The 27,580-nt window shown below is 39.2% G+C and overlaps 1 protein-coding gene across 2 annotated transcripts in view; it reads left to right on the top strand.

Moving 5' to 3' along the window:
• pdgfd (platelet derived growth factor d) overlaps positions 1-2,665 on the top strand; it is a 102,770-nt gene extending 100,105 nt beyond the window's left edge. Inside the window, exon 7 of one of the 2 annotated variants that reach the window (XM_072461862.1) lies at positions 2,313-2,665. In XM_072461862.1, the coding sequence (XP_072317963.1) occupies positions 2,313-2,444 (132 nt within the window). In that variant the 3' untranslated portion in view covers positions 2,445-2,665. The remainder of the gene's footprint in view (positions 1-2,312) is intronic. The other variant, XM_072461866.1, reaches the window with a different exon arrangement.
• Positions 2,666-27,580: the final 24,915 nt, after the last annotated feature.

Raw genomic sequence — 27,580 nt, 5'->3', positions numbered from 1 at the left:
ATGTGTTTTTGTGACAGTCCTAAATAAAAACTAGGGCTGAAGTTGAACATTCTTGGTTGACTAAACACACATTCACAGATGAATACACAAACGGTGTATTCATCTGTAAAAAGGCAGATTCACTAGAGTCTTCCCCTTTCTGCGTTTGTGAATATAAATCTAGTAGAATTTCCACAAAATAACAAGTCAAAGATGAATACAAATTTGGTCGACCAAGACACCATCAAATGATCGATTAAACCACTAAATGTACTCAAATGAACATCCCAATGACCATATTGAGAGAATATAAGATTAGAAAACTGTACAGTTCAACACAAAAATGCAGTATATTCAGTACATTTCTTTTCTGTTTAATCAGTGCTTCAGTTATTTGATGTTCTCTGTCATCCTCAATATTCTAATCCCGCACATCTCCAAAACAACAATCCCGATATTATTCATTTTTCAGTATACCTCCCATTTCTACCACGAGGCAAAAGAGTAAAAGTACAGAAGAGCTCTGAAATTCAAAACGGGGAAAACTTTGCGAGTCCCATTGTAAAGCCCCATTTGATGATCCCAGATTGACAGCGCTGCATTGACCCGACATGAACTCGGAGATGGTTTGTGACAGTCAGTTAGGGAGTGGACGGGGGAGTCGGACGGGGGAGTCGGACGGGGGAGCGGGGGGGAAATTGGCTGTGCGAGAACCAGCCCCTGCATTCACAATGAAGCAGCAATGCACCACTGGCAGCCTCTCTCCAACCCTCACTTTTCTGTCCTCCGTCTGCTATTCCCAAAATTCCTCCACTCGTCCCTATCCGTCCATCATTCCCACCCCAATTTCCCAACGTATCCCCTTACACGGCACCATTTTAAGCCCATCATTCAGCGCTTTGTCCTTTCCCCCCTTGTATCTCAATGCCTTTTTTGTTCTAGCGTGGCTTCGATATTAAAAATCAGCTTTGTGTTTTCGTCGTCTGTTAAGAAGTCGCACAATGGGTCTGGAGACAAAAGCGGGATTTGGGATTGTAATTCTGCCTCAAATACCTCGTATTTTAGCCGGAGTATAAACGGGAGGCGGTTATAATGCTGGCAAGTGTGACAGTGTGACAGCCGTAGCCATAGCGTTAACAGCTCTGTGCGATTGGGATCACTTCTAAAGGAGCCTTATATTTGGCACGGTATTGTTTCAGTGCTGGGACTCTCCTCGCTCATAAATCATGTGCAGTAAGGAGGAGAAGGAGTTCACTACATGCATTTTACAACAATTTGTACTCATGTAGGGCATTTGCAAAAGCTTGTATTTGCACAAAAATGACTCAAAGTTGGAATATTGATAAATGGTGCCGGTTGGGGGAGTGCTGAAGGCTTGTTGTGAAATCTGCATTTGTTTCCTGCGGGTTTTCTTAGCATTTTTATGTTCCAATCATTACTATCTAGTTTCTATTGTTATCATCATTTAAACAGCCCCAGGCAAAAGCTGTGTGACCAGATCGGCAGTCAGAAACGGCTTTAATTAAAGTGGAACAGAACTTTATGCTTTGCGACAAAAAGTAAATCTATCCGTTGAATAGTATAAGAAATAAATAATTTTTTTAAACCCACTAATTCTGTCTTCAGACAACAAATCCAAGTCAAATTCCTCACCGTGATCACCTGCTTCTCTCCATGGAAATGTTGTTTATTTGGCTATAATATTCCACAGTATGGCATGAAAATTCTCTATCTCCACAGAGAACATAATGATACCACCTCCAGGAAGTTACAGTTACTTTAAAGGAGATAGACTATGTTTTTTTATTACTACTGGTACATTTCACCGTAACAAGCAGCAGATTGTCATTTACATGTATTTATTTTAGAAAAGTGAACTCTACACGTGTCACTCGGAGTCTTCACTTTTCAAATAACCGCAAGGAAGTACAGGGGATGTGGGCGGGGATAGGGGGTAGGTGAAAACAGGTATTTTCTGAGCCTCAGATTCAGCACAATACAGTCTTGCTCAAACCTGCATGGATCCATCAAATTACAACTTTGAGTAAGATAATGAGGGCCACTGTAACGAGGTTAAAAACTCATTAAAGTTGATTTTGCATAATAAGTCCGCTTCTTCAGAAAACTGCAGCTATTGGTTAAATCCACTTTTACTTCCGAGAGTGAGGGAGGCGAACCACTATTATATTCTATGCAGTTCACCAGATCCCGACGTGTATTTTTTCATATGCCTAGAGGAAATGTACTCTCTCAGACAAAATGAACAACGGAATTGCACGTTTATCCCTCTTGTTGCCATTTACTGAAACGGATTTCCCATCTGTGTCCTGCAGGTGCTGAAATACTCCCCAGACAGGTCGTCCCAGCGCCATCAGCGGTCGAGAGTGCGCTGGGTCATCGGAGAGATCTTCCTCACGCATCACGAACAGTGCGAGTGCTCGTGTCCGTATCAGCCGCCGCGCTGACGGACTCTTCACACTCCCCCTCGCGTATTCTACTGCCACAGACTTTTGGAACAGCAGTAATGCAAGCAAACCAGACGCAAAGACAAGCCACGACTTTGAAACTATTGCCATGTTGTTTTGGCAGCTTTCCATATTCAGCAGCCAAGGATTCATGTAGTTATTTTCAGACAGAAATAATGCAGGAAGATGGATGAAAAAGTACAATAATTATAACAAATAAATATGTAAAATGTAAACTGGAGAATCTCAGCGTTCATCTGCCCACATGTAAACGATGTCCAATCTATCTCATTCTAATCGTCAAAACAGCAAACAGCTCATTCTCATTCCAAATATGATTAACATTATTAAGACCTTTAACATTTTCAACAATACCAACTCCAGTTCTGCCTCCAATTATTTGTTTTTTAGTCAGTTTGCGTTCTCGACATAAAAGCTTTCACATGGAAACAACAAAACTGTCCAATCTGAACCTACTTATGTTGTATTATTTCATTTAATCCACTTGCATCAATAGATTTATATGGGATTTTGTAAAATGCACATAAACATCAGCCCTAAAAGTAGCACTTACACACAGCAAATTTCAAGGCTTGTACTCAACGAGATTTTGATGCTAAAGAAGGATTTGTTCATATTTAACTCTAATTTGACTTTAATTTCTAAATCAGTTTTCAGTCAAATCTAATAATACTAAACAAGATTTCCAAAACCTTCTTCAAATATTTCAGCAGAAAATACAAGACATTATATGCCCCCAATATGTGCAATTTTGGCCATTTTACAGTAATTTTTGCACATTTATGTGAGTGAACTACAGGACGAGTTTAAAACAACACAAATACATGAACACAACATCATGAACACAGCAACACGTCATTAGATGCCAAAGAGACAATTTTGTTCAGTGTTGCCAGATTGAGCGGTTTTCTTTTTGCAAAAATAACGATATTTTGGGCGGGTGTGTATTTTTTAGACTACTTTTGGCCTTTACCAGGTGGGATTTTAAAAGTGTTAAACATTTTGTGAATAAATACAGTTAACATTTCCATTTTTATGACAATATATGGCCAAATAAACGTGATTATCTGCACAGTGCACGAGGCAAGTCCCTCTCTCGGTCTCTTTGTCTCTGTCTGTCTCTCTCTCCCTCTCATAAAGTTTAGGTTTATCAATTAAACTACATACTAATCCGTCAATGAGATCCGCCTGGCAACACTGATTATATTTTAAACAAGACCTATAATTCTAACTACTTACAGTGACTCTTTGGTAAATCATTCTGTTGTTGAGAACCAGCCACAGAAAATGCATGAAATGGAGGCAAGGCCGTGAAAAGTGAGAAACTGGAAGTGAAAAGGAAAAAATCTTGAATTTGGAGAATTGTTACATTTTTTTTGTGTTGTGTTTTCATAAATTATGGCATTTTATCTGTAAAAATTGCACCTATTTTGGGACATATACATTTGAAAAAAGAATAGAGCCGGTTTAAATTACAGACGGAATGTTTGATAGCTTATTAAGTTTAGCGTGTCTAGGTGTTACTTTAGGCTCATCTTTTCGTCCCTATGGGAGAAAAATACTGAGAAATCGGCATTTGAAGAGACACAGGCCAAAAGTTCATTAAAAGTATCAATGGAACATCTTTGAACAATTTTGTTTCTTCCATGTGAAAGCTTTCATGTCGAGAGAGTACTTTTACTTTGGCATCTCATGTTTTAGAACAAAAATAAAAAACAAATAACTGATGTCGCTCTGGATTTTCTCACGCTAAGAACTGACCTTTGGGCTCCTTCTACTGGCTGCAGAGGGAATTACACAGGAGGGAGAAACAAACGCTAGCTTTCCTCCGACATGCTAATGCAACCACGCCGTTGTAATATAATGTAACCGTGATTTAACAGCAGAAATACTCGCGCGATGATGATTTATGGACTTAAAAAACAACAAGAACCATGTTAGAATATGACATCACACATCGGGTAAATTCAGAATAGCTTTGAATCTTGGAGGGAAGTGTGAATTAACTGGTGTGAATGAAACTAAACACAACTCTAGGTATGTTTTAAATGAGGGAACAATGTTATAATATGTCAATCTTGCATATTATGTGTCCTTCAAAGGATGCTCCCCTGTAATGTATCTCACCCATACAACATTAGGACCTTAACATTCACAGCATTAAAAACTACACACGTGGACATTTGTTTTTCCTCCCTCTTCTTTGTTTTGTTCACATTCCAGTCGTTCCCACTGCACTCTCTCTTCTCTGTAGCCTTTTGTCTTTCAGCTCCTGTGTTAGTTTTTGGCTGGCTCCCCTCTCACTCTCTAATACATCAAAGCTCGTGTCAGATAGGACCGCCGTGCTGCTCTGCCCATGGGCTCTTGGCGTTCCAGGCATTCCGGCCTAACGGGAATCCTGCTGCTAACACACTGGAGAGGTGGGAAATGACAGAAGAGGGAGCAATAAATACATCAGGATGAAGATTGCATCTGCTTCTTAAAGTAATGACTCGGGTTTATTATTGCAGTTGAGAGGAATGTGAGGCAAAGGGCAAAGATAAGCTTACAAGTGTTGGAGCCTAATTACAGTATTGTGTGTCATTAATTCTATGGTTTATGTTCGATTGGGACATTGAACGTGGCAGTTTTTGTTCCATGTGGTTAGACCCAGTGCTCCCAGAGATAATAGGCCCTTGTTCCGGTTGCCTTAAAACTGCGGAGCTCCACTTCCTGCTCCGTTCACTCCTTATGGGGAATTAGCAGAGTCTCACTAAAATAAATAAAGAATTAACACAAAGTGGAGAGTGAGTTACGTCTGGATAATCACAGGCAGTAGTACGTTAAGACCTTTACGTAAAGTGTAAATACTTCACCTGGGGACATCTATATGTTTATAAAAGTAAGTGGTTTTGTTCCGTTACTCGCTCTCTGCTGTGAGATCTGAAAAGGGCCTTTTACCATAATTTGTTTTTGGTTCAAATATAAAAAACATGGTGCTCAAAAATAATGACACAAAAGTAAGATATTAAGATAAGCAATAATGATTTGTCAGACAATTGGCAGTTGCAATGCAAAGTTTAGGTAAATAAATACGTATATATAGCTTTGAAATATTAACATAAACTTAAAGACAGAGTACCGGATTTGTACGTGTAAACAACTTCCATTAGCCCATTAGCATGCTAACGGCGCACTTCCTGCTTTGCTGAGAATCAAACGCTCTATAATTAAATGCGGAGAAAGCTCATTTTCACCTGAATAGATGATTTTACACTATATATCTGAACCGGGGCAAAATATTTTACTTTATTACAGGACAAATTTCAGGCCCTTTAATTCTAACCAATATAGAATAAACCTAAAAGCAAAGATTTGGGTGACGATTTAAAATAAGGTTGATTAGTAAACCATTTATAAAGGCGTTGCTAAGCACTAGTTATTTGTTTCTAAGCACGTATAAGGCATTTCCAAGCATCTATCACTTAGATATTGAAAACAGTTTAATGTGCAGCTTATTAAGGCACCTATAAACATCTCGTACATGGTTTATTAACACTTATGAAGGTTTTATATAATTTACAAATGCTAGAAAAGGCCTAAAAAGTGCATTCAAAATAACTAGTCCTTATACATTTTTTACTTAGGAAGCTAATTTTAAAGTGTTAACAGTATTTTTTTTGGATTCAAAAGGTCAGTCAGTTAAATCTGGCAACACTGAACAATCTTAAATCTTCACGCTCATGAGCAGGCAACAAGAAATAAGAGCATCTGCCTTTCCTCTGTCCGTCCTCACCTCCCCATGTGTCCCCCACGTCTTATCTGCAAAAAGACAGATGTTACAGTGAAAAATGGGAGCTTTTTGTTCTAGAGACAGTCGAGAGGGAAGATCCTGACACAGAGATGATTCTTTGGTCACGCTGAAACGTGATCGTGTGCTCTTTCACCCAGTGCGTGTGGACGCTGCGGGTCATGGACATTACCCACCTTCACACGGGCTCAGGTTGTGACGGTCCTGCAACTTTTCATCTGTAGCTTGAAAAATGCCTTTTATTTTGTTCATTTAGAGCTACAGAGTTCTTTGTTGGTGTTATACAGACAACATAAGTGAGTTATATTGGGTGAAACACTAAACAATAGGGATAAGTGGTAGACAAAGTGCTCAATTTTGTTAAGTAAATTACAGATACGTGTGCAAAGAGAAGTGTACACCACAGCAACTTGTTTAAACTGGGTCAGTGTATGTCATTCTAACATGATGTTCTTCCCCTGTATTGTTGAATTACTCTGACTATACCGTGCATATCCTGTGTTGCTACGGTTATCAGCACATTCCACTGTTGTGTGCCCCAAAGTGACATTCCTCCTTTTCCTCATAACTGCTCTGTTTTTCACATCCGCATACATTTCACCGCTCATTTAAACCTGTCGCCGGCGCTTTAAAAAGGATCCAACCGACCGTAAAACTCCTTCCAGTCCTTTGAAAGTGTGCGCTTTGATCAGTTATTATTTTTAAGAAAAGTTGTGATGCTTGTCAGAGCCAAAGAAGAAAAAAAAAATAAAACTGTTGTCGCTGCTTGTGCTGTGTCCGGGAGAAAGACAAAATGCTTTCCTTTAATAATTTATTGTCATTGTTGTTTTTGTTGTTAAACTATCAGCTGGTTGTTTTTTGATAAAAGAATTTCTTGCAGTGCTGCCTTCTGAAGCCTTCATTGTTCCACTGTGTGTGTGATTACAGGTAATGGCTGGATTTGACTTGGAGCTATAGGCTAAGAGTCAACTACCAGTCACTATAGAAAACACCAGAGCAAAGCATTAGTAATCAGGTGAGCGGAGGTCACGTAATTATAGCTCTTCACAATCACGAGGCTCCTGGGAGATCCATTGTGTGTCACTGATGAGCTCCAAGATACAGACCGTCACCGAGCTGTTTGTCTGGCTTCAACTACACATGATGGAGCCAGACGCCAGGTTAGTATAGAAGCTCGAGCGAAATGTCTGAAACTGCAACGTACCAAAGTGTTTTGAACCAGTATTGCACTTTATAATACTTATTCCTGCCTAAATGAAGGTTGAACACAGACTTATATAGTTAATTCCTATTCCCAACCTTGTTTAAGTAGTTACTAAGCCTAAATCATGCTTAATAAACTATATGTTCATTATGAATTAACTTTGTTCAGGCTTGGTTGCAAATTTATGGTGTTGTTATTATTAAGTGGTCCAAATTTTGTACAATGTTAATGTATTTAAACAAGGCTAAAATCTCACATATATATCACACCATTTGCAGTTTGCTTCTTCTAAAACGAAGTTGGAAACAAGTAGGTACCGTTAAAAGTGACCTCTGTGTATGTCTTCCAGGCAGGTTCAGAGCAAAAGAAGGTTGAATGTCACTGAACACATTTTGCCTTTAGTGTTGCACCCTCGAATGATACGATGATACATTCCGTTTTGCAACTTTTAATAAGTCCACGGTTCAAAATACACACATTTGAGGCACGCAGGGTTACAACACCCAGAACACACCTGGGCCACACTCAACACAATGAAAAGGCGTGGCTGACCTACTTTTAACTCCACACACTGTCCAGGTACAGCCCCTTTCATGGACGTGCACCCTAATTCAAGTGCTCCATGATAAATGTACAATCCAACACACAAAAGTAATAATAATTTAGCAGTGTATTGTACCATCACAATTAAATATTAGCATAATAAATTTGATGAGTAACACCAGCTTCTTCAGTTCTGTTCTCTATAAGGGACTGGCTTAAATATTCCTCTTAACAATTATTCAAACAATGACTCAGGAGACCGTTTACAACTTTGGACAGTTCAATAGACAAATAACAGACATTCTTGTGCTACATAATATGTGGTATAGAAAAATATGATTGAGAAAACCTTGTAATGCAAGGCTTCAGCCGCACAGTCAGTCACTGCGCACGCACTAAAGGAAAGAAACATTCATTGCAGCCTATTGTTTGTTGTGTAGGTACTATCAAACTAGCTATTGATTAAACACTGGTAAACAAAGTATGAAAACTCAGCCCTATACGCAATTGCACATGTGAGTCTTTCGCGGAAGGTCGCGATGGAGATTGTCGCGGAATTTAAAATCATCATCAATCTTTTGCCTCAGTCCAAGGCAAACCACACACTGCCCTGATGAAGCGAGACGACGGCCCATCTCAAACTACAGTGTGACACCTTCACAAAGAACTATGTGGCCTTCCATGACAACAAAGATCGAAGGGCATTTTTTATGAAACGGTGATTGGAATTCAATAGAACGATATAAAGCCGAGTGAATGGGCACAGGCTGGAGTGAAGGAAGGTCGGACGAAGCGGGAACGCACTATTTGTTTGAAGCAGTCACAGGTGCAAGGCTGCTATGGCTGTCAGTCGCTTCTCAACTATATCCACACACAAACACACATCCATGTTGACTCTCCAAAGACGGATAAATGACACGGAGACTGACCTCTTTCAAAGCCGACACCAGTCCATCCTTTTCTGCTTTTCCCTTAAGATTATATACTGCAGACTTCCATTATCACACCTTCATTGTCTTCACCTTTTTCTTATCGTCGTCTCCTGCAGCATCGCTCTTCCCACTGCGGTTCCTATGGCGATCGTATCAGGAGAAATCAGCGCCCTATGAAGTGATACAAGAGCAGGAAATGAAACCCTAAAAGACCGGGGTAAACGCATCAAACTGGCCGTTATTCAAAAAGTCAATACGTCTCCTCTGTCTGCTCCATATAGCGGCGCGTTGTTATACGGGTCGTTTGTCATTTTTTCCAATCTTCCCACAATGCTGTTCGTTTAAGCGCAGATGAGGTGGAGAGGTGGCAAGAGAACTGTCCATTTTCGTGTTAGTCATAGGGCAGACTTCCACTCTCTGTCCATTTTGGCATTCTTCGTTTTTTTACAACCTCAGGCGCTCCAGAATGACGAAACTTTACATGTTGTAACCATTTTATTTAACCTTTTCTTCCGATAAAAATCCACCACTAAGAATATTAATCACTGTGGCATAGTTTCGATAAGCGTCTGCAACATTAAATGATTTATTTCCATCCGGTGTTGCATTATATTTCACTAGTTCAGGCATGTCCAAACTAGGGCGCGGGGGCCAAATGCGGCCCTCAGACCAATTTTTGTTGGCCCTCTAGCTTCCTGCTATGTTGGCCCAAACAACAAAAAGTAGTACTTTTTATTGGGAAATTGGGAAAATTCAGGCATATGGATGTTATACCAACCGGATATTAATGTTCTAGGTCTAATTAAAGGTGTGGAGGCTCATCGCAATTACGTCAAATGCAAAATTTTCGAATGATTCACTTTGTCATTCAACAAATTCAACATCGTCAAGTTGTTTGTGGCCCTCTGCCCCGTTTAAGTTTCAAAATGCGGCCCTTGGTGAAAAAAGTTTGGACACCCCTGCTCTAGTTGATCTCCAGCTCGTCCCAAACATTCTCACTGGGGTTCAGATCTAACATATTTTCCATGACCACGGGATTTGTCTTTCCACGAGGTTGTTTCAGAAAAGAGAAGCCGCTCTCTGCATCAGTCGGGTTTAAATACCGTGTTGCAGCTGACAGATCATCACCTGCAGCAGTTATCCAAATGAGGCTCGGATCTATTTGTTTAATCAAATCCAGGTGGCGACTTCTTTTTTGGTCAGGCAGTGTATAACGGCACTATTGAAATCATTCAGGTGCGTTATTTGTGTCAATGGAAGTTATTAGGGATGGGACAAAATCTCATCTCAAACTGCGCCAGGATTTAAGGATACGCTGGAGTTCAGAGAAGGGCAACATGTTTTGTAACCTATGTGATCCAAAAAGCAGTGTAACATCTCTCATTCATTCTCTTTTCTTGTTTCCGTTAGTGGTCGCGGGTGACTGGAGCCTATCTCGGTGACTTTGGGGGGGGTACGGGGGGCAGCGTAACATCTCCGCTTCAAAATCTTGGACGGAAAACTCTTGAGGAATGGCGAAAACATCAACGACTTGCTCTGACGTGTAAGATGAGAGCCAAGTGACATAAAGCAGTGCCAATCTCCCACTTCAATCCAGCTGACCACTGAACCAGACTCTAAATTGGACAGTATAAAAAATGTATTGCACACACTGCCCCAGAATGGAACCAATCAACTTCCAACTGAATTAGTTCTAAGAGCAAGGCAAAATTATAACATCACACACCCTCTTCTTTCATCGGCATGAAATCCATCCATTTGGCATTTGTCGATTCATTAACCAGAAATCCTCGGGTGATATTTTTCCCCTATGTGCTATGAAAAAAAAAGGATGATGAGAAGCTCTAGTTCCAAAAAGATAAGGCCCCGTTTTGTGCGATATTGTTTCTCGTTCCAGCCCTAAAAGTTATTGATGGTGTCTGGAGCTAGATAAATCCACATTCCCAGGCAGTAAAATCTCTTAAACTCAACTTTGGAACAATGATCTGGTTTCCATTTGCTACAGTTGGCACTCTCAGACAGTGCAGTGCATGATATGATGTAATTTAGGGTGGAGCACAATTATATTAAGCCAGTCTGTCAGAAGAACTGGTAAAAAAAAAAAAAGGCAGTCGCTTCAGAAAGAAAGCGTGTGCATTTTAAAGGTGAAACTAAACTGAAGCCCTGTGGTGGAGTGGTTAGGGCACAGCACACGTATTGTTTTTCGAATCCCCACTCCAACAGTGTACTGCATGTCCTCCCTTCTCTCTCACCCCCATTTGGCGCTTACCTTTCCTGTCTAATAAAGCCTTCGGGCACCAAAAGGCCACATAAAACTTGATAGGAGTGATTTACAAAGACAGGAGAAACAGAGCCAGATGATGAGGAGGCGGAGGAGAGCTGATTAAATCACTGGGGCGTGTGGAAGACTGCGAGAATGTGACCCAGAATTGAAACACCATGTTGGAACTGCCCGATTCGATACTTCATGTGGGCTATAAACACATGACTTTACCAATGCGTAAAAGCCAAAACATAACAGACTAGTGGTGTGTCCCAATACTCCCACTTGTCCACTTCAGATGCTCCCAAATCTTTACATCGTTTTGTGCTCTTCACCACGTATTTTTAGGCAGTCAACTTCAGCCAAGTATTATTCAAACATTGCATTACACTGGGATGTTTTGGAACAGCCAGGCACTTAGCAACTTAGCAGGAACTTTAGCAACTTAGCAGTGAGCACAAACTGAATAAAAATGGAGAGGAATTATGCTAAATCAATTTTAATGAGCTTTTGACCTTGTTACAACAGTGTTTCCACATCATTAGTTTACACAAAATTGTATTTTGATTGATTTCATGTTTGAGTAATCCTGTATACCTGCGACTGAGGCTCGTGTCCTCAGAAAATGCCTTTTTTCACCCACCGCCTACAGTATATCGTTATAATTATTAAGTGACACGTGGTTCTAAAATGTCTCGTGGCCACTTTTCAAAAACCAAAACATGTATAAATGACAATTCGCTGCTCGTTACAGTCGGTGAACCCGTTTCTAATCACTAAGGGTGCGGTTTACAATGAACAAAATGTAAAATGATGATCTACAGTATGTTATAGTTCAAAATGAGCACATGAAAAAAAATGATATGTATAGACTGTCCAGGTCAATGATTCCTAAAACCTTTCGCATTGAGTACCACCCAATAAAATATTGTATTTTTAGGGTCCAGATGTAAACCAGGTCGATATAAGTCTAAATTACTCTAGAGTTGCAAAAAAAGGAATAAACTAAGATAAAAACGGGACAAAAATATGAATAAATTGAACAATCCCACATCCCACCAGAAGTAGCCTGCGTACAAAAGGCTGAGCAATTTTGGAGAAATATCAAATTACATTTTTCTAACAGGCATTGCAATTGTGGGAAATAATGTCTTGTCTCTTTGATTTGCGATAAATCTTTTGGCCCTAGTACCAACAATAATTTCTGCTACACAACTTGAAAAACCCAATTGAAATGTGACAGTAACTTATGAATCTGAAGCTGCAACATAATTTCCCTTATTTCTTCTTCTATATTTGTCACCTTTACCGGGCGGTCTGACAAATGACATTATATACCCAAATAGTGGGTTAAAGCTTCAATGTTGTAGAGGAATTGATTTTGAGGAATTGTAGAGGAGTTGTATATGTGGGCATTTAACGACATTTAATGAAAACATCATCAAAACCATAATGCCACCAAAGAAATCAGATCCTCTGATGGAAGTTGTCCAAGACTTGGACGAAATCAAGGCATCGCTAAACGGCTTGTCTAAAGATATCGCCACCGTGACGCAGCAGCAAGTGAAGCTAGTGGCACTGGTGGATGAAGTTAAAGAGCTACGGGAACGTCTAGAGGAAAAAGATCGGGTCATTAATGGATTGGAAAGACGTATTGATGACCTTGAACAATACACACGAATGGAGGACGTAATTATTAATGGGCTAGAAACAAAACATCGCAATTACGCACGAGCAGCTGCTGGCGCCGGTGCCATGGTGGGACCGGACGCACCGGTGGAGGAGTTGCTAACACTGGAGCAACAAGTAGTTACATTTCTCTCAACTAAAGACATCAAAGTGGATCCGAAGGAGATTTCGGCCTGCCACCTGCTTCCCCGGAAGCGTAGCGATGCCAAACCTGCGATAGTGGTTCGCTTTGTGAACAGAAAGCACAAAGTGGATCTGCTGCGCCAGGCACGCAAGCTAAAGGGGAGCATGGTGTACATTAATGAACACCTCACCAGCAAGAACGCAGATATTGCAAGACATGCGCGAATTCTGTGGAAACAAAAGAAAATACAAGCGACATGGACCAGGAATGGTCGTGTTTTTATTCGTCTAAATGGAACGCCTGAACAAGCACGAGTGATCACGGTAAGGGACGTCAAAGACTTGGAACAGTACAAATGAGGCAAATACTATTTAAATACGACTTTTCTTTGACTGAAATGACTTATGAACTTCACGAAGATGATCGTTTGTTTTGGATTATAGGGATGAGACTTTCTTATTTAATGGACTATGAACTCTATGAAGATGAACCTTTCGTTTGGATTATGGAACAACTTGTGTTTGGACCAGTGGAGTTTTCCATACATTTTGCCATTATTTTTGTTATTGATACTATTATTATTTATATATATTTTTTTTTTTCTTACAACATGCCAGAACTTGGATCCATGGTAGAACAAAATACACACTTAAATGATGAGACCATTAATGATATAGATGATCCAACTGATTTCTACAATAACTTAAATTATTTAAATGTTAAACATGGTAAATATGATGTTGAAAAGGATATAGATCCTGATACTTACTGTAGTCAGACAAATTGTCAATATTACACAGAAGAACAGTTTAAGAGTACAGTGAACATGGAACATGCTTTCTCTGTGATACATTTTAATAGTAGAAGTCTTTGGAGCAATTTTCCATTTATTAAAGATTATTTAAGATTATTCCCAAAATTCAGTGTAGTTGCTATTTCTGAAACATGGTTAGATGAGGATAAAGTCTCAGCTGTTGAACTGGAAGGATATGAACTGTTTGTAGTGAATAGAAAAGACAAGAGAGGAGGTGGAGTTGCTCTCTATGTAGATTCTAACCTGCATTGTAATCGTATAGAAAGCATGTCTACTACAGTTGATAATATGTTAGAGTGTGTCACGGTTGAGATTCACATGGAGAAACAAAAAAAAATAACTGTCTGTTGCATATATAGAACACCTGGTTCTTCTCTGGATCATTTTAATGACTTTATATCTAATATGTTTCACTCAATTGGAAATAAGTCTTACATTGTCTGTGGTGATTTTAATGTTGACCTGCTTAACCCAGGTGGACACAAGAAAACCACAGACTTTATCAATACTTTTTATAACAGTACATTATTTCCAGTAATAGTAAAACCAACTAGAATAACAACAGAATCAGCAACATTAATTGATAACATATTTACAAATGAAATTGGTAAAATTGATGGAGGTCTTTTAATGACTGATATTAGTGATCATCTTCCTGTTTTTGCAATTCTTCAAAATGTATTTAAAACACCTTGTAATCAGACTAGCGACATAAGAACAGTGAGACATAGAACACCTGAAGCAATTGAGACTTTGAAAATGGAATTAAGTAAACAAAATTGGGATGAAATTTATAGGTATGAAAATCCTAATGAAGCATATGAACTCTTTTTAGCAAAATTACTTGATATTTATAATAATTGTTGTCCACTTAAGACAATAATTTGTAAAAAACAGATGCTGAAACCCTGGTTTACTAAAGGAATAATTAAGGTTTGCAGAAAGAAAAATCAACTATATAGGAAATTCCTAAAATCCAGAACGCAGGTTTCTGAAATTAAATATAAAGCATACAAGAATAAATTAGTTAATATAATCAGAAATTGCAAGAAAGAATATTATACAAAATTATTAATGCAACATAGACAAAATATCCAGGGAACATGGAAAATAATGAATGATTTAATACACAAGAGACATAATAATAATAATAATAATAATTATCCTAATTATTTGAACAAAGACAATGACAAAATAAGTCATATTAAGGGAATTGTTCATGAGTTTAATGATTACTTTGTAAACATTGGCCATAAATTGGCAACAAAAATTGTGCCCCCTCAAAACAATGACATGGAGATTGGGGTCACGTATGAAGGTGTAAATTCATTTTTTCTAAACCCAACAAATGAAAATGAAATATTGGAAATTGTGAAGAGCTGTAAAAACAAAAAATCAACAGATAATAATGGGTTCGATATGTTTTTAGTCAAAAATATCATGGAACATATTGTCAATCCATTTACTCACATCTGTAACCAATCTTTTAAAACAGGAATTGTTCCTAATCAAATGAAAATAGCAAAGGTTATTCCCTTGTACAAAGGCGGTGACAAACATTTGACTTGTAATTATCGACCCATTTCTTTACTTTCACAATTTTCAAAAATATTAGAGAAATTGTTTGTTAAAAGATTAGATAACTATGTTGAAGTCAACAATATATTAAATGAGTATCAGTTTGGTTTTAGAGCACACAGGTCCACAACGATGGCAGTAGTTAATCTGGTTGAAAATATTTCCCAATCATTAGATCAAAAACTCCATACAATAGGTTTATTTTTGGATTTACAGAAAGCATTTGATACAATTGACCACACAATCTTATTACAAAAATTGGAAAAATATGGCTTTAGGGGAAAAGCAAATTCGTGGTTAAATAATTACTTATCGGATCGATTCCAATATGTTCATCTGAAGGGAGCAGAGTCTAGTTGTCAGCGAATTAGTTGTGGGGTGCCACAAGGCTCTGTTTTGGGCCCAAAATTATTTTTATTATATATTAATGATATCCAAAAAGTATCTGATGTTCTTAATTTTATCTTGTTTGCAGACGATACCACAGTTTACTGCTCAGGTCATAATTTTAGTGAGTTGGTGAAGGTGATGGAGAGAGAACTGCATAAACTAAACAACTGGTTTGCATTAAATAAATTATCATTGAACTTAAATAAAACAAAATTTATGGTATTCAGTAACAAACATGTAGATAATGATATCAAAATCAAAATAAATAGTTATGAAATTGAAAGAGTCAATTATATTAAGTTTCTTGGAGTGATCATAGATTGCAAAATTTCATGGAAAACACATATACAAAATGTACTGAAAAAAGTGTCAAAAACTATTGCAATTTTATACAAATTGCAGTATATTTTGAACAAAAATGCCTTATATTTACTTTACTGTTCTCTCATTACTCCATATTTAACATATGGTATTGAGATCTGGGGAAACACATACAAAACTAGAACCAAACCAATTTTCATTCTACAAAAAAAGGCCATTAGACTGATCAATCATGCATCTTATAACTCGCCGAGTCACCCTTTGTTCATTCAATCTAAGCTTTTAAAATGTTATGATTTGGTAGACCTGTATACTGCTAAATTTATGTATCTTGTTAAATGTAATCAAGTCCCTACATCATTGAGGATAAAGTTTGCCCAGAGGGAAAGTAAATATAATTTAAGGGGAACGTGTATATTTGACAGACCTTATGTGAGAACAACGCTGAGGGAACATTGTTTGTCAAGTAAAGGAGTTAAATTATGGAACAATTGTTGCGATGAATTAAAAAATGCCATTTCTTTATTTCTGTTTAAAAGGATCTTTAAGGAAACAATCATAGAAAAATATTTAGCAGAATGAAAATGCAGCTTTGTTATAAAACCTTGAATGCTTGTGGAGGATACTTGTGAGCAGACTGTCCAGTATTATGTAGTGTTGTTTTTGTTGATGAACTGTGGCTTATGAACTATAAAATGTCCACCAATGTTGAGCGTTTGAGAGAAGGGTAGGCACAATAAGCTTTGGCTTCTGCCTACACCTGGTCAAAAAACATTAATGTATCTCGAATTTAGTTTTGTGCTTGAATGTTGAGCACCTTTTGTTTTGTTTTTGACCAAACCACATTAAAAAAAAATATATATATATATATATTGACCAATTCTGTCCTTGAATCTAGCGTCTCTGGTCCGTCCACATCTAAGCGCACACACAGAGCCGTTCTTGACCTCCAAAGACATAATTTCCTGCTCTCCCACCTCTTTCACTCTACATTATGGAACAGCTTTCATTTAGGTATGAATATTATATATTTCCTTTGAATAATACAGGGAGACAGTATGTGTGAGGAATCTGCCGACATAGGGAGAAAAAGGGTGCGTGCGCCTCTAACAGTGTCTCCTCACCGCCACATTCAGAATAGTCCAATAAAAATGACATTCTCGGGTCCAAACGCTTCCATTAAATAAATGATTGTGTTAAAGTGCCAGCTGGAAAGTGCACAGTGCCCCCTGTTCTTTTATACGAGCCGAAATGGGCATGTACGTCCTGTGGCTACTCTCTCATCGTGGTGTGTCAGACTCATCTAATGCAGGTTTATGCCTCAAGGTTAGTCCTCTTACCCCCGAGTGAACTCGCTAATGAAGACGCTACAACAAGCAATCAGTCTGGCAACGTAGATGTAAGATTTGAGAGGGAAACTTGTGTTGGGTTTTATGAGTTCAAGTCACGGTTGGTTCAAATAATTAGTGCTTCTTCAACCATCAGCTAATAATCATCAGAAAGCTTATTGATACTTTTCAGTGACATTACATATAAGGCAGCAAACACGGCCTAATGAATAAAACAAATCCAGAAAATATACAAAATGGATTTAAACAGCATTTATTCAGTGTGTGTGATGGACACAAGCGATCATGGTCCTGTTTAGGGCTGAGTCCAAAAGTCCACCCTGGTCCCCTAAGTGCACTCATTCACTATCTTATAAGATAGTAAGTATATACTATATTAATATAAAATGATATATATAAAATTCTGCAATATTGATCACATATGAGTAAAACACTTTATGGTCTAATAATAATCATACAAGTTTTATTCAAGATGGATTATACGTTAAATATTAACATGGACAGGATTATTAATTGTTTTGTCTGAGATGGGAAACTAGTTTAAATGGAAATGATCTCAGGGTTACTGGGGTAAACAGATTTGACGACTTTATACTATGGTTTAAGTGTGTTAAAACATCTCTATCTGCTTTAATTCAGTCCAAGTCAGTGTTGTGTCCACAGACCTGTGAGTGACTCATGTTGCACGTGTACTGTAGGTTGTAAAAATATCCTTATCAACCGTAGCCTTAAATATTTGCAGTAATTGAAAAACTGTTCATGTTATCGATATTTGAATTGGCTGTAATTACAGAACAGATGAAACTCAAGGAAAACATCAGACGATCAGATCCTGTGAGACAGAGGCACATGCACAACATCTTGAGCCACAAAAGGGCAGAGAATCAATATATTTGTATTTAAGGGGCTAATGGACGTACTGTATGTTGATTTGATAGTATGAAGTCCTCCCATGGGCCATCATACAGTAAACAGTGGAGAGTGATCACCAGGTAAATAAAATGAGGAGAAAAGGAAATAAGCCATGTCCTTAGGGCGGATCCAGCCGCATTAATACGATGGAAGTGATTCAGTGCTGGCTCTGGCCTCATGCTTTAGATGTAGAGTTTGTTCTGAGCACAGCAGTACAGTTATACACTCAATTCTTACAGCCTATTTAATTACCTGAGCTACCTGCTTCAAGGATTTAGGGGCTTACCAACTCGTACTCAGACGGACTGACGCTGGCACACACACAAAAGATGCATTAATTCTGCTACCAAATGAAACTGCCGACATCGACAAGACACACTGAACACAGCTTGGAGTTGCTTTTAAATGAGATTAAAAGCTTTACCTCAGAGTGACATTTTCTAATCGGGTTTGCAAAACTAAAGGATCCGTTCTTTTATGTATAGAATATCACATGTACATATCTAAAAGGGATCTATCTATGACTGCTGATTACCAACTCTCAGTCCATTTCAGATTCAATATTCAAATGAGTGGATGCTAGGGTTGCAATAGTAGTCTCAAAAAGAATACCATCAAGATTTGAACATACATATTTATTGAGTTTGATTGAATGATTTAATGTTATCAAAGTAGTAAACCAAACTAATTTTCACTGCGGTGACAATAAAGTTAAGGTTAAAGCCCCATTGCGCATGATTTCTGACCATAAAGGCTAAAACTGCAGTAGATAGTGTGCAATGACTGCCCATAGTGACGATTTCAAAGTGCCTTAGTGTGGTCTTGAACCAGTGACCAGGATTCAAAAGTGTGTTCTGTCTGTTGGAGCTCTCGGTTGAAAGTTGGATTATCTGCTCACACAACCATTTCAACCGGTGTCAGCCGTGAAGAGCAAGGCACGCTTGGTCAAAACACTGCAGCAATCAAAGTATGTTCCAAGCATAAATTTGCATAAACGCATTTATTTGCAGCTGTTTATACTGCTGAAAATACCTTGAAAAACATGCATCCTTGCCAGACTTGTGACCAAATGTAATGCAGATTTAATTGATTTCTGTATGATAATTGTTGCTCCTAATAGTTCAGATATTCAGTTCATTACTTATGGAAGTGACAAATGCACACATCATTGTGACAGTGACAGCACATGCAGATGTATTGCCAGGCATACATCTGCTTCTTCCTGGTCCAACAAACCGAGCTGGCACCGGAGCTGAGGGGCCGTGCCAAGCCCTCGCAGTGAATACTCCATACTGTGGATCAGAGTGAACTGCAGTATAACTGACTACACCAGACACACCACACTAAAGATGTCATCATGATCGGGAACAATGAAGTCACGCATAGAATGAAATGAAAGATGTTGGCACGAAGGTGATCAAACTAGTGAAGGAAATAAAAACATAAAAAAAAAAGGAAAATTATTGGTGAATGAGAAATTGATAAAAATAATAAATACTCTACTTTCTAATCTGATCTGATATTAACTTTCTTTTTAGATAATATAATTTTTTGAGCGGGCTGTCTGCTGTGGCTGATAACCAATATCTTATGAAACTTTAAAATCCATAGCAAGCCGTGACAAATGTATGCTAAACGGCACAGTATGTAACTTTCTAGAGATGGAAAGTCACCAGCAACTTCCCACGACATGTACTCGCTCCGCTACTGCCGAAATCTGCCTTAAAAATCAGTTTCACCAACATAATCCCAAGAAACAAGGAAAAAGAGATGCAAAAAGGGTTAGGGGTTGTAGACCAAAAACTACCTCTGCTTCCGAAGAGTGCACACGCTTTTTTGCTCGCTCCGCTTGCTATCGCTGTTTTCCTTATTTATTTTGCTTTTTAATCAGTTTTGTCTTCCAAACATTTTTGCTTTAGACTTTTTCAAGTAAACCAAGGATTTTAAGAACATTTTTCCAGTTTTAACGACATATCTGACGCCAGCGACATGTCCGGGAGAAGAAGGGAGAACTGTGAACGCTGTCGGAAATATCAACAAGAAATTAATGAGCTGAAAACACGGATATTTGTTTTGGAATCTGAAAAAGTTCTTCACGATACCATTCCTGTGTCAACCGACGGTAAGAAGAGCACACTTTTTACAAGAAAAACTGATACTTTCAACCTAAACCGCTGTGACTCTGTGTCGTTTCCAAAACTGTCTAAAAACCAGAAAGACCAGGCTGTTTCTTGGAACAAACTTGGAGCAAAGCCTAAACGATACAAAGATAACGTGAAGTCGCCTAAAATACAGCTCACCAACAGATTTTTACCACTTTCAGAGATGGAATTAAATGAAAAAAGGAAAGATGACGTGGCCAAAATACAGCGAGGAGGATCTGTGCCAGGAGCCAAGGTCACGAAGATTGTTTTAGTTGGGGACGGCGCGATAAGTCACGTGACGCATGAAAAGATAAACACACATTCTTTTCCAAGCGCCACTGTTTCTGAGATAACGTCACTCCAAATATTATGGCTAAGCATGGAGGAGCTAAACAGCTGATTGTGCACGTGAGTGCCGTGGACATGTGGCGGGAACAGACTGAAGTTTTGAAAAAAGACTTCTTGAAGTTATTCGACGTGCTTGATAAAATGGAAATCAAAACATTCATAAGTGGACCTCTTCCAAACATCGACAGGAGGATAAACAAGTTTAGCCGGCTTCTTCAGCTGAACACATGGCTGTCCAAAGAGTGTTCCCCGAGAGGACTACACTACATTGAGAACTTCTATCTATTCTGGAAACGAGAGGACCTGTTTAAGAGAAATGGCCCCCACCTATGCAGAGGTGGAGTGAGGGTGCTGACAGAGAACCTGCTCCACGCTCTGAGGCATTGGACGGGGCCTGGACAGGGTCCTGAGCAGATAGTTAGAGAAGAGAGGAATGAGAGAAGAATTCCTGCTCCATCAGCCAGAGACCGAGCCAATGTTTCAACATCAAAAGCACCACAACCTCAGCCTCCACCAAAGGATTCATCAGCAGCTGCTCCACCACCACCAGCAAAGGATTCAGCTCCAGCTGCTCCGCATTCACCTCCACCGCCTCCAGCAAAGGAACAATCTTCAAAGGCCTTGGACCCATCTGTGACAAGCCCAACAACATCCCTGTCATCGCCCCTGCCTTCAGACCATCCCTGGGTTCCCCCTGCAACATCTACTCCCACTAAAGATTCATCATTCTCCTTCTCATCTCCACTCTCACCCATGGGCCTTCCCAGCCATTTTGAAAGTCTGATCAAATCAGGCATTAAGATGGCTCCACTCACGCCCAATATAGCAAGGGCTATGTCAATACGTATCAACTCTTCCCTGCACAAGTCGACTACACCAACAAAAGCCCCACCACCCATCCCCCCTCGCCTCTCACCTGGTCCCAAACTCTCCTTGGCTACAAAAGCCCCACCACCCATCCAACCTCGCCTTTCACCTGGTATCTCCCATAGCTAGGATGCACTGGGTCTCAGCGTTGCCGGGACTTATTGTCACATTAAAAATCAAACCAACCCGGGGCCCTATGTAAAAAGAGCCCCCCCTAGTGCTATTTCTGTAGTAACATCATCACAGAGATGGAAAAACAAAATGCGAGTCAGGCCCAATCTGAGAAATGTGATTCATATTCCCTGTGAAAAGATAAAGCCCAGTCTCACTGAAACTAGTCTGAAACTTGCTGTGCTAAATGTCAGATCCTTATGTAACAAATCTCTCTTAATTAATAATTTTATTTCTTCTTATATGTTTTTAACTGAAACATGGCTTGACAAAAACACAGGAAATGTAGTTCTGATAGAATCTGCTCCACCCAACTTTAAGTTTGAATCTGAAACACGAGAAAACAAAAAAGGGGGTGTAGTCTGTGCTGTCTTTAGAGATGAAATAATTACCCGCAGGTTGTCTTTTGGGGTGTTTTCATCATTTGAGTATGTATCCTTTAAAATGGAGCTAAAACGGTCTCCATCCATTCTCTTCATTGTTTTATACAAGCCTCCCCAGCACTGCCAAAGTTTTATTGATGATTTTACTGAGATGCTTTCAGTCATATGCACAGACTTTGATGGTTTGGTCATTACAGGTGATTTCAATGTGCATGTTGATAATATTTGTGACAGAAACGCTAAAGAGCTTGATGCTGTCCTTGAAACCTTCAGTCTTACTCAGCATGTGAGAGGCCCCACCCACAGCAAAGGACACACTCTAGATCTCATAATTACAAAGGGGGTAAATATTTCAAATGTTAATGTGATCGATGTTGCTCTGTCTGATCATTTCTGTGTCTTCTTTGACCTGTCTGTTTCTCCCAAACCTCCGGTTGGTCCTGCAGTTGTTCAGAGGAGACACATAAGTGATGGCACAGGTGCACTGTTTATGGAAATGATAAACTTTGAAAATGTCTCATGTTCTAATGTAAATGATTTGTTGAACTCTGTTACATCTAGTGTTTTGAATGTTCTGGACACCATCGCCCCTATAAAGGCTAAAATGGTTAAAAATAAGCAGAAGGCGCCATGGAGAAATGAGGGCACAGAAAAGGGAGTGCCGCAGGGCCGAACGGAAATGGCGCAAGTCAAAGTTCCAGGTTCAAAAAGAGATTTACAAAGAAAAGCTGAACATGTACAACCTAATCTTATGTAGAACTAGGGAAAGATATTTTTCTGAAATAATTGGAAGCTGCAGTAACAACTCGCGTGTCCTGTTTGCCACAGTAAACAGTAAACAAACCCTCCAGCTCAGCTGCCGTTAGAACTCATTTCCACATCCAAGTGTAATGAGTTTGCATTATTCTTTAATGACAAAGTTCAGGGCATTAAAAATGCTATAAATCCCACAATGCAAAAAATTACCCTAAAACCACCAAGACACTTAGAGCTAACTCACTTTGCACCAGTAACTGACAAAACTGTCCATGAGATCATCACCAGTCTGAGTTCATCTACATGCTGCCTTGATGTGTTACCCACCAAATTTCTAAAGTCTGTCCTGAACAGTTTGTTAGCACCATTCACTCACATAGTTAACATGTCGCTTCAATCTGGAACATTCCCAATGTCTTTGAAAACTGCGGTCATAAAGCCTCTCCTAAAGAAGAGCAGTCTTGATGCTGCAGTAGAGTCATTACCGGCCCATCTCTAATCTACCATTTTGGGGCAAAGTCCTTGAAAAGGTTGTTTACCAACAGCTCACAGATTTCCTCTTAATAAACAACTCATTTGATGTTTTTCAGTCAGGTTTTAGACCTCATCACAGCACTGAGACTGCTCTTGTCAAGGTGACAAATGACATCCGCCTGAACACTGACATGGGCAAAGCCTCAGTCTTAATTCTGTTAGATCTGAGTGCTGCTTTTGACACTGTCGATCATGGGATCCTCTTACAGAGACTAGAGGACTGGGTGGGCATCACTGGCACTGCCCTAAACTGGTTAAGGTCCTATCTGGAAGACAGGAAGTACTTTGTTGAAATTGGTAGCTGTGTCTCAGACCACATGACCCTGACCTGTGGAGTGCCCCAAGGGTCAGTCCTGGGTCCCCTTCTGTTCGACCTCTACATGCTGCCGTTGGGTCAGTTGATACGCAGTGAAAATGTGTCCTATCACAATTATGCAGACGACACTCAGATCTATGTTTCACTGTCGGCAGGTGAATATGGACCAGTAGATTCACTCTGTCACTGCATCCAACTGATCAGTTTGTGGATGCAAAACAACTTTCTCCAGCTGAACTCAGACAAGACTGAAATAATCGTTTTTGGCCCACAGAAACAAAGAGAAAGTGTTAGCGGTTACCTCCAGAGTCTCGTTCTAAAACCTACAAACCAAATTAGAAATCTTGGGGTAATAATGGACTCAGACTTGAACTTTAATAGCCACGTCAAATCAATAACATCAGCAGCTTTTTACCATCTAAAAAACATTGCCAAAATCAAAAATATACTGTCAAAACCAGATTTAGAGAGACTTATCCACGCGTTTGTCTCCAGTAGATTAGACTACTGTAACGGCCTGCTCACTGGTCTCTCCAAACGAGCTGTAAAACAGCTGCAGTACATCCAGAACGCTGCTGCTCGGGTCCTGACTAGAACCAGGAAGTATGATCACATTAGTCCTGTTCTCAGGTCTCTGCACTGGCTCCTGTGGCTCAGATAAGAGACTTTAAAGCAGCTCTGCTTGTGTACAAGTCTCTCCATGGCCTAACACCAAAGTACATCTTGGATATGTTAGTGCCATATGAACCATCTCGGACTCTGAGGACCTCAGGGACCGGCCTCCTGCTGGTGCCCAGAGTCAGGACAAAACATGGGGAATCTGCGTTTCAGTTTTATGCAGCTAAAATCTGGAACAGTCTTCCTGAAGATGTGAGACAGGCTTCTACTCTGACAATGTTCAAATCTAAGCTAAAAACAGTTTTGTTTAGCTGCGCATATGACTGAAAGGATTTTTTCTTTGCACTCTTCTCTTTTGTTTGTGATTTTATTAGTTTAGAAAATCAGTTGGATTGATAATTTTTAATTTAGTTAATTTTATTGTAGTTAATTTTTATCTTTGCACTCTTCTCTTTTGTTTGTGATTTTATTAGTTTAGAAAATCAGTTGGATTGATAATTTTTAATTCAGTTAATTTTATAGTATTTCTGTAATTTATTTGTGATTTGAATGCATTTTTCCTGCTGTGTGAAGCACTTTGAATTGCCTTGTGTATGAAATGTGCTCTACAAATAAACTTGCCTTGCCTTGCCTTGCCTAGACCGCCTCACAAGCTAACGAGGCTAGCATGGCTAACAAGCCCAGCGCTGCCGAAAGCCCGCCCCCCGCCGCTGTACCTAGCCATCCCAGTATGGACTCTCCAGGCCCCTCTTTTTGCCCAGGATAGTAACGAGATAACGAGAAGAACAAAATGTATAAAGGTTTTTCACCAGATTGTAAAAAATGATCACATAAAAGTGTTGAGTTATTATATAACCAAGAAATGAGTAATGACCATTATAACCCTCTGATCAAAATGTTTATCAAGGCTTATAAATCAGAACTTTCAAGGGGAATAATATCTAAATGATATCAATGCATTGCTAATCTGGAAAGCTACTCTACTAAATATATTACAAACAAATGGGAAAGAGAAAGTAATCTTGTTTTGACGGACAAGGAGTGGGAAAGTGTGTAAATCCCAGTGAACGCGCCACAAAATCACATGTCTGGAGGGAACTTTGCTGGAAAAATTACCCATGTTTTTTCATAACACTGTGTCAAATTGCTCATTATTCTCAGGGAAATGCAACTGTTGGACAAACTGTGGCAGCCAGGATGCAACCCACCATAACGTGTTTTGGGACTGATATTATGCTATTGGACTGAAATGAACAGGGCACTGCAGTTGTATGTATGAACCCAGCAATTTCAAGAGAAATAGAAAAAACATACTTAGGAACATTCTCCATGCAGATAGATCAGGTTTATGCCACACTGTGGATACAACATTTCCATTGAAGCAAGCCAAGGCCAAGGCCAAGTTAGAGTACGTTTTGTGGCGAAGAACTCAGTACGGAATGTGTACTTACTGTGAGTAAGGACACACGCTTTGTACAGATTTAGTGCAATGAAACCATCTAAAATGAAAAAAATATAGTATGCTTTCTATATCAAAGGTAAAATTCACAAAAGAACTTTTACCCTATGAAACAAATTATATTGAATTAATGGGACTACCTTGAGTAATCGTCTGTTCAAAAAGATAAATTGGATGCACTGAGGACAAACTGGGAATGACACAATTTCAATATCTGGAAAAAACAAAAAAACAAAACTTTAATATACCAATAATAGCACCGATATGTTGCCAATCCATTTATCCGAAATACTGATACAAAATTACTAGTAAGAAGAAACGTAATGGTGGTGAATCCAAATTAGCTCGATTGTTCTTATACTGGACTCATAACTGGGAAAACCCCAAACCAAGTCTACTCTGAAATATAAAAAGGTGTCATCTTTGGAGTCCTTCATTCCTGTACATGAAGCTTTGCCAATCCCCTGTGATAAATAACTTCTGGCTTCCTCGTGTCACCAAAGGGGGAAAAATAGAGAAAAACCCACTGGACTGATCCACTAAAGCTGGCCATGTCTCAAAATAGATGGAGGGAACACTGCGGACCTAAAACAACATGAACAAAGGAAATAACAGCTAGTGCAAAAACAACATCCCAGCCTGACAGATTTCACCTCGCAAACGCTGCGAGCAGGTATGTGCGCTGCTGCCTGTGTATAAATTATGAACTACTTTCTGTCTACGGGTGGTGCGTGCATGCCAGTGACCCGGCCATTTGTCAGGCCAAAAAAGGTCCAAAAACAGGAAACACATGGTGGCTCTTGTTGAAGCCACATTTAGTCGTGGATCTGAGTCTGCAGAAGAAGAACAAGTCATAAATTGTTGATGAAAAATGCTTAAACGACAAAGAAAACAACTGTAAAAACTACATTGGTGAAAAAAGAAATACCTTAAAAGCTGTTGTTTTGGAAAATGAACCTATGAAGCACGTTCTTTGTCTAAGCAGGTATTTATCACATTATGGGGACTGGAATCTGAATATAGTCACAGGTGGTGGAGTGGTTAAGGCGGCAGCACATATGTCAGGCTCCACGTGCAGCCGGCCGCAGTGTCATGAGCTCGAATCCCAGCTTCGACAATTTGCTGCATGTCCTCCATTCTCTCATCCCCATTTCATGTAAGACTGTCCTGTCTAATAAAGCCCAAAAAATCCTTAAAAAAAAAAAAAAGCGGCTGCTCTAAAGATCTAATTACTTTCTTTTACGCTTTTTATCCATGATATTTGCAATTATTTTGACCATAATTGTGACACAGATGTTTAATATTGTCCCGTGCCTATTGAATTAGATGAACAACATGATTTAAAGTTAGGCTACGGATTAATTTATGTTAAGGTTAGGCAAATCGTAATGATAAATATCTAAGAATGTCCCCAAATACAGTGGTTTGTTTGTTTAGTTGTTCCATTGGTTGTCATTTCCTTTATCAGTGGTTTGGTTTTGTCGGGTGCTTGGATGGTTGGTTGTCTTGTTTTGGTTGTTTGGTTTGGTTTAGTTTGTTTCCTACGCTGCATTACTGTGACTGGAGCTGGAAATGGGGTGACAAGTCACGCCCAGGAACACAACAGTATC

This window comes from Eucyclogobius newberryi, unplaced genomic scaffold (assembly GCF_026437365.1).
Source record: "Eucyclogobius newberryi isolate DKJ021-1_F unplaced genomic scaffold, fEucNew1.0.hap1 SCAF_10, whole genome shotgun sequence".
NCBI classification, from domain to species: Eukaryota; Metazoa; Chordata; class Actinopteri; order Gobiiformes; family Gobiidae; genus Eucyclogobius; species Eucyclogobius newberryi.
Note: the sequence above shows the minus strand (reverse complement) of the source record. Positions and strands in the feature narration are given on the sequence as shown.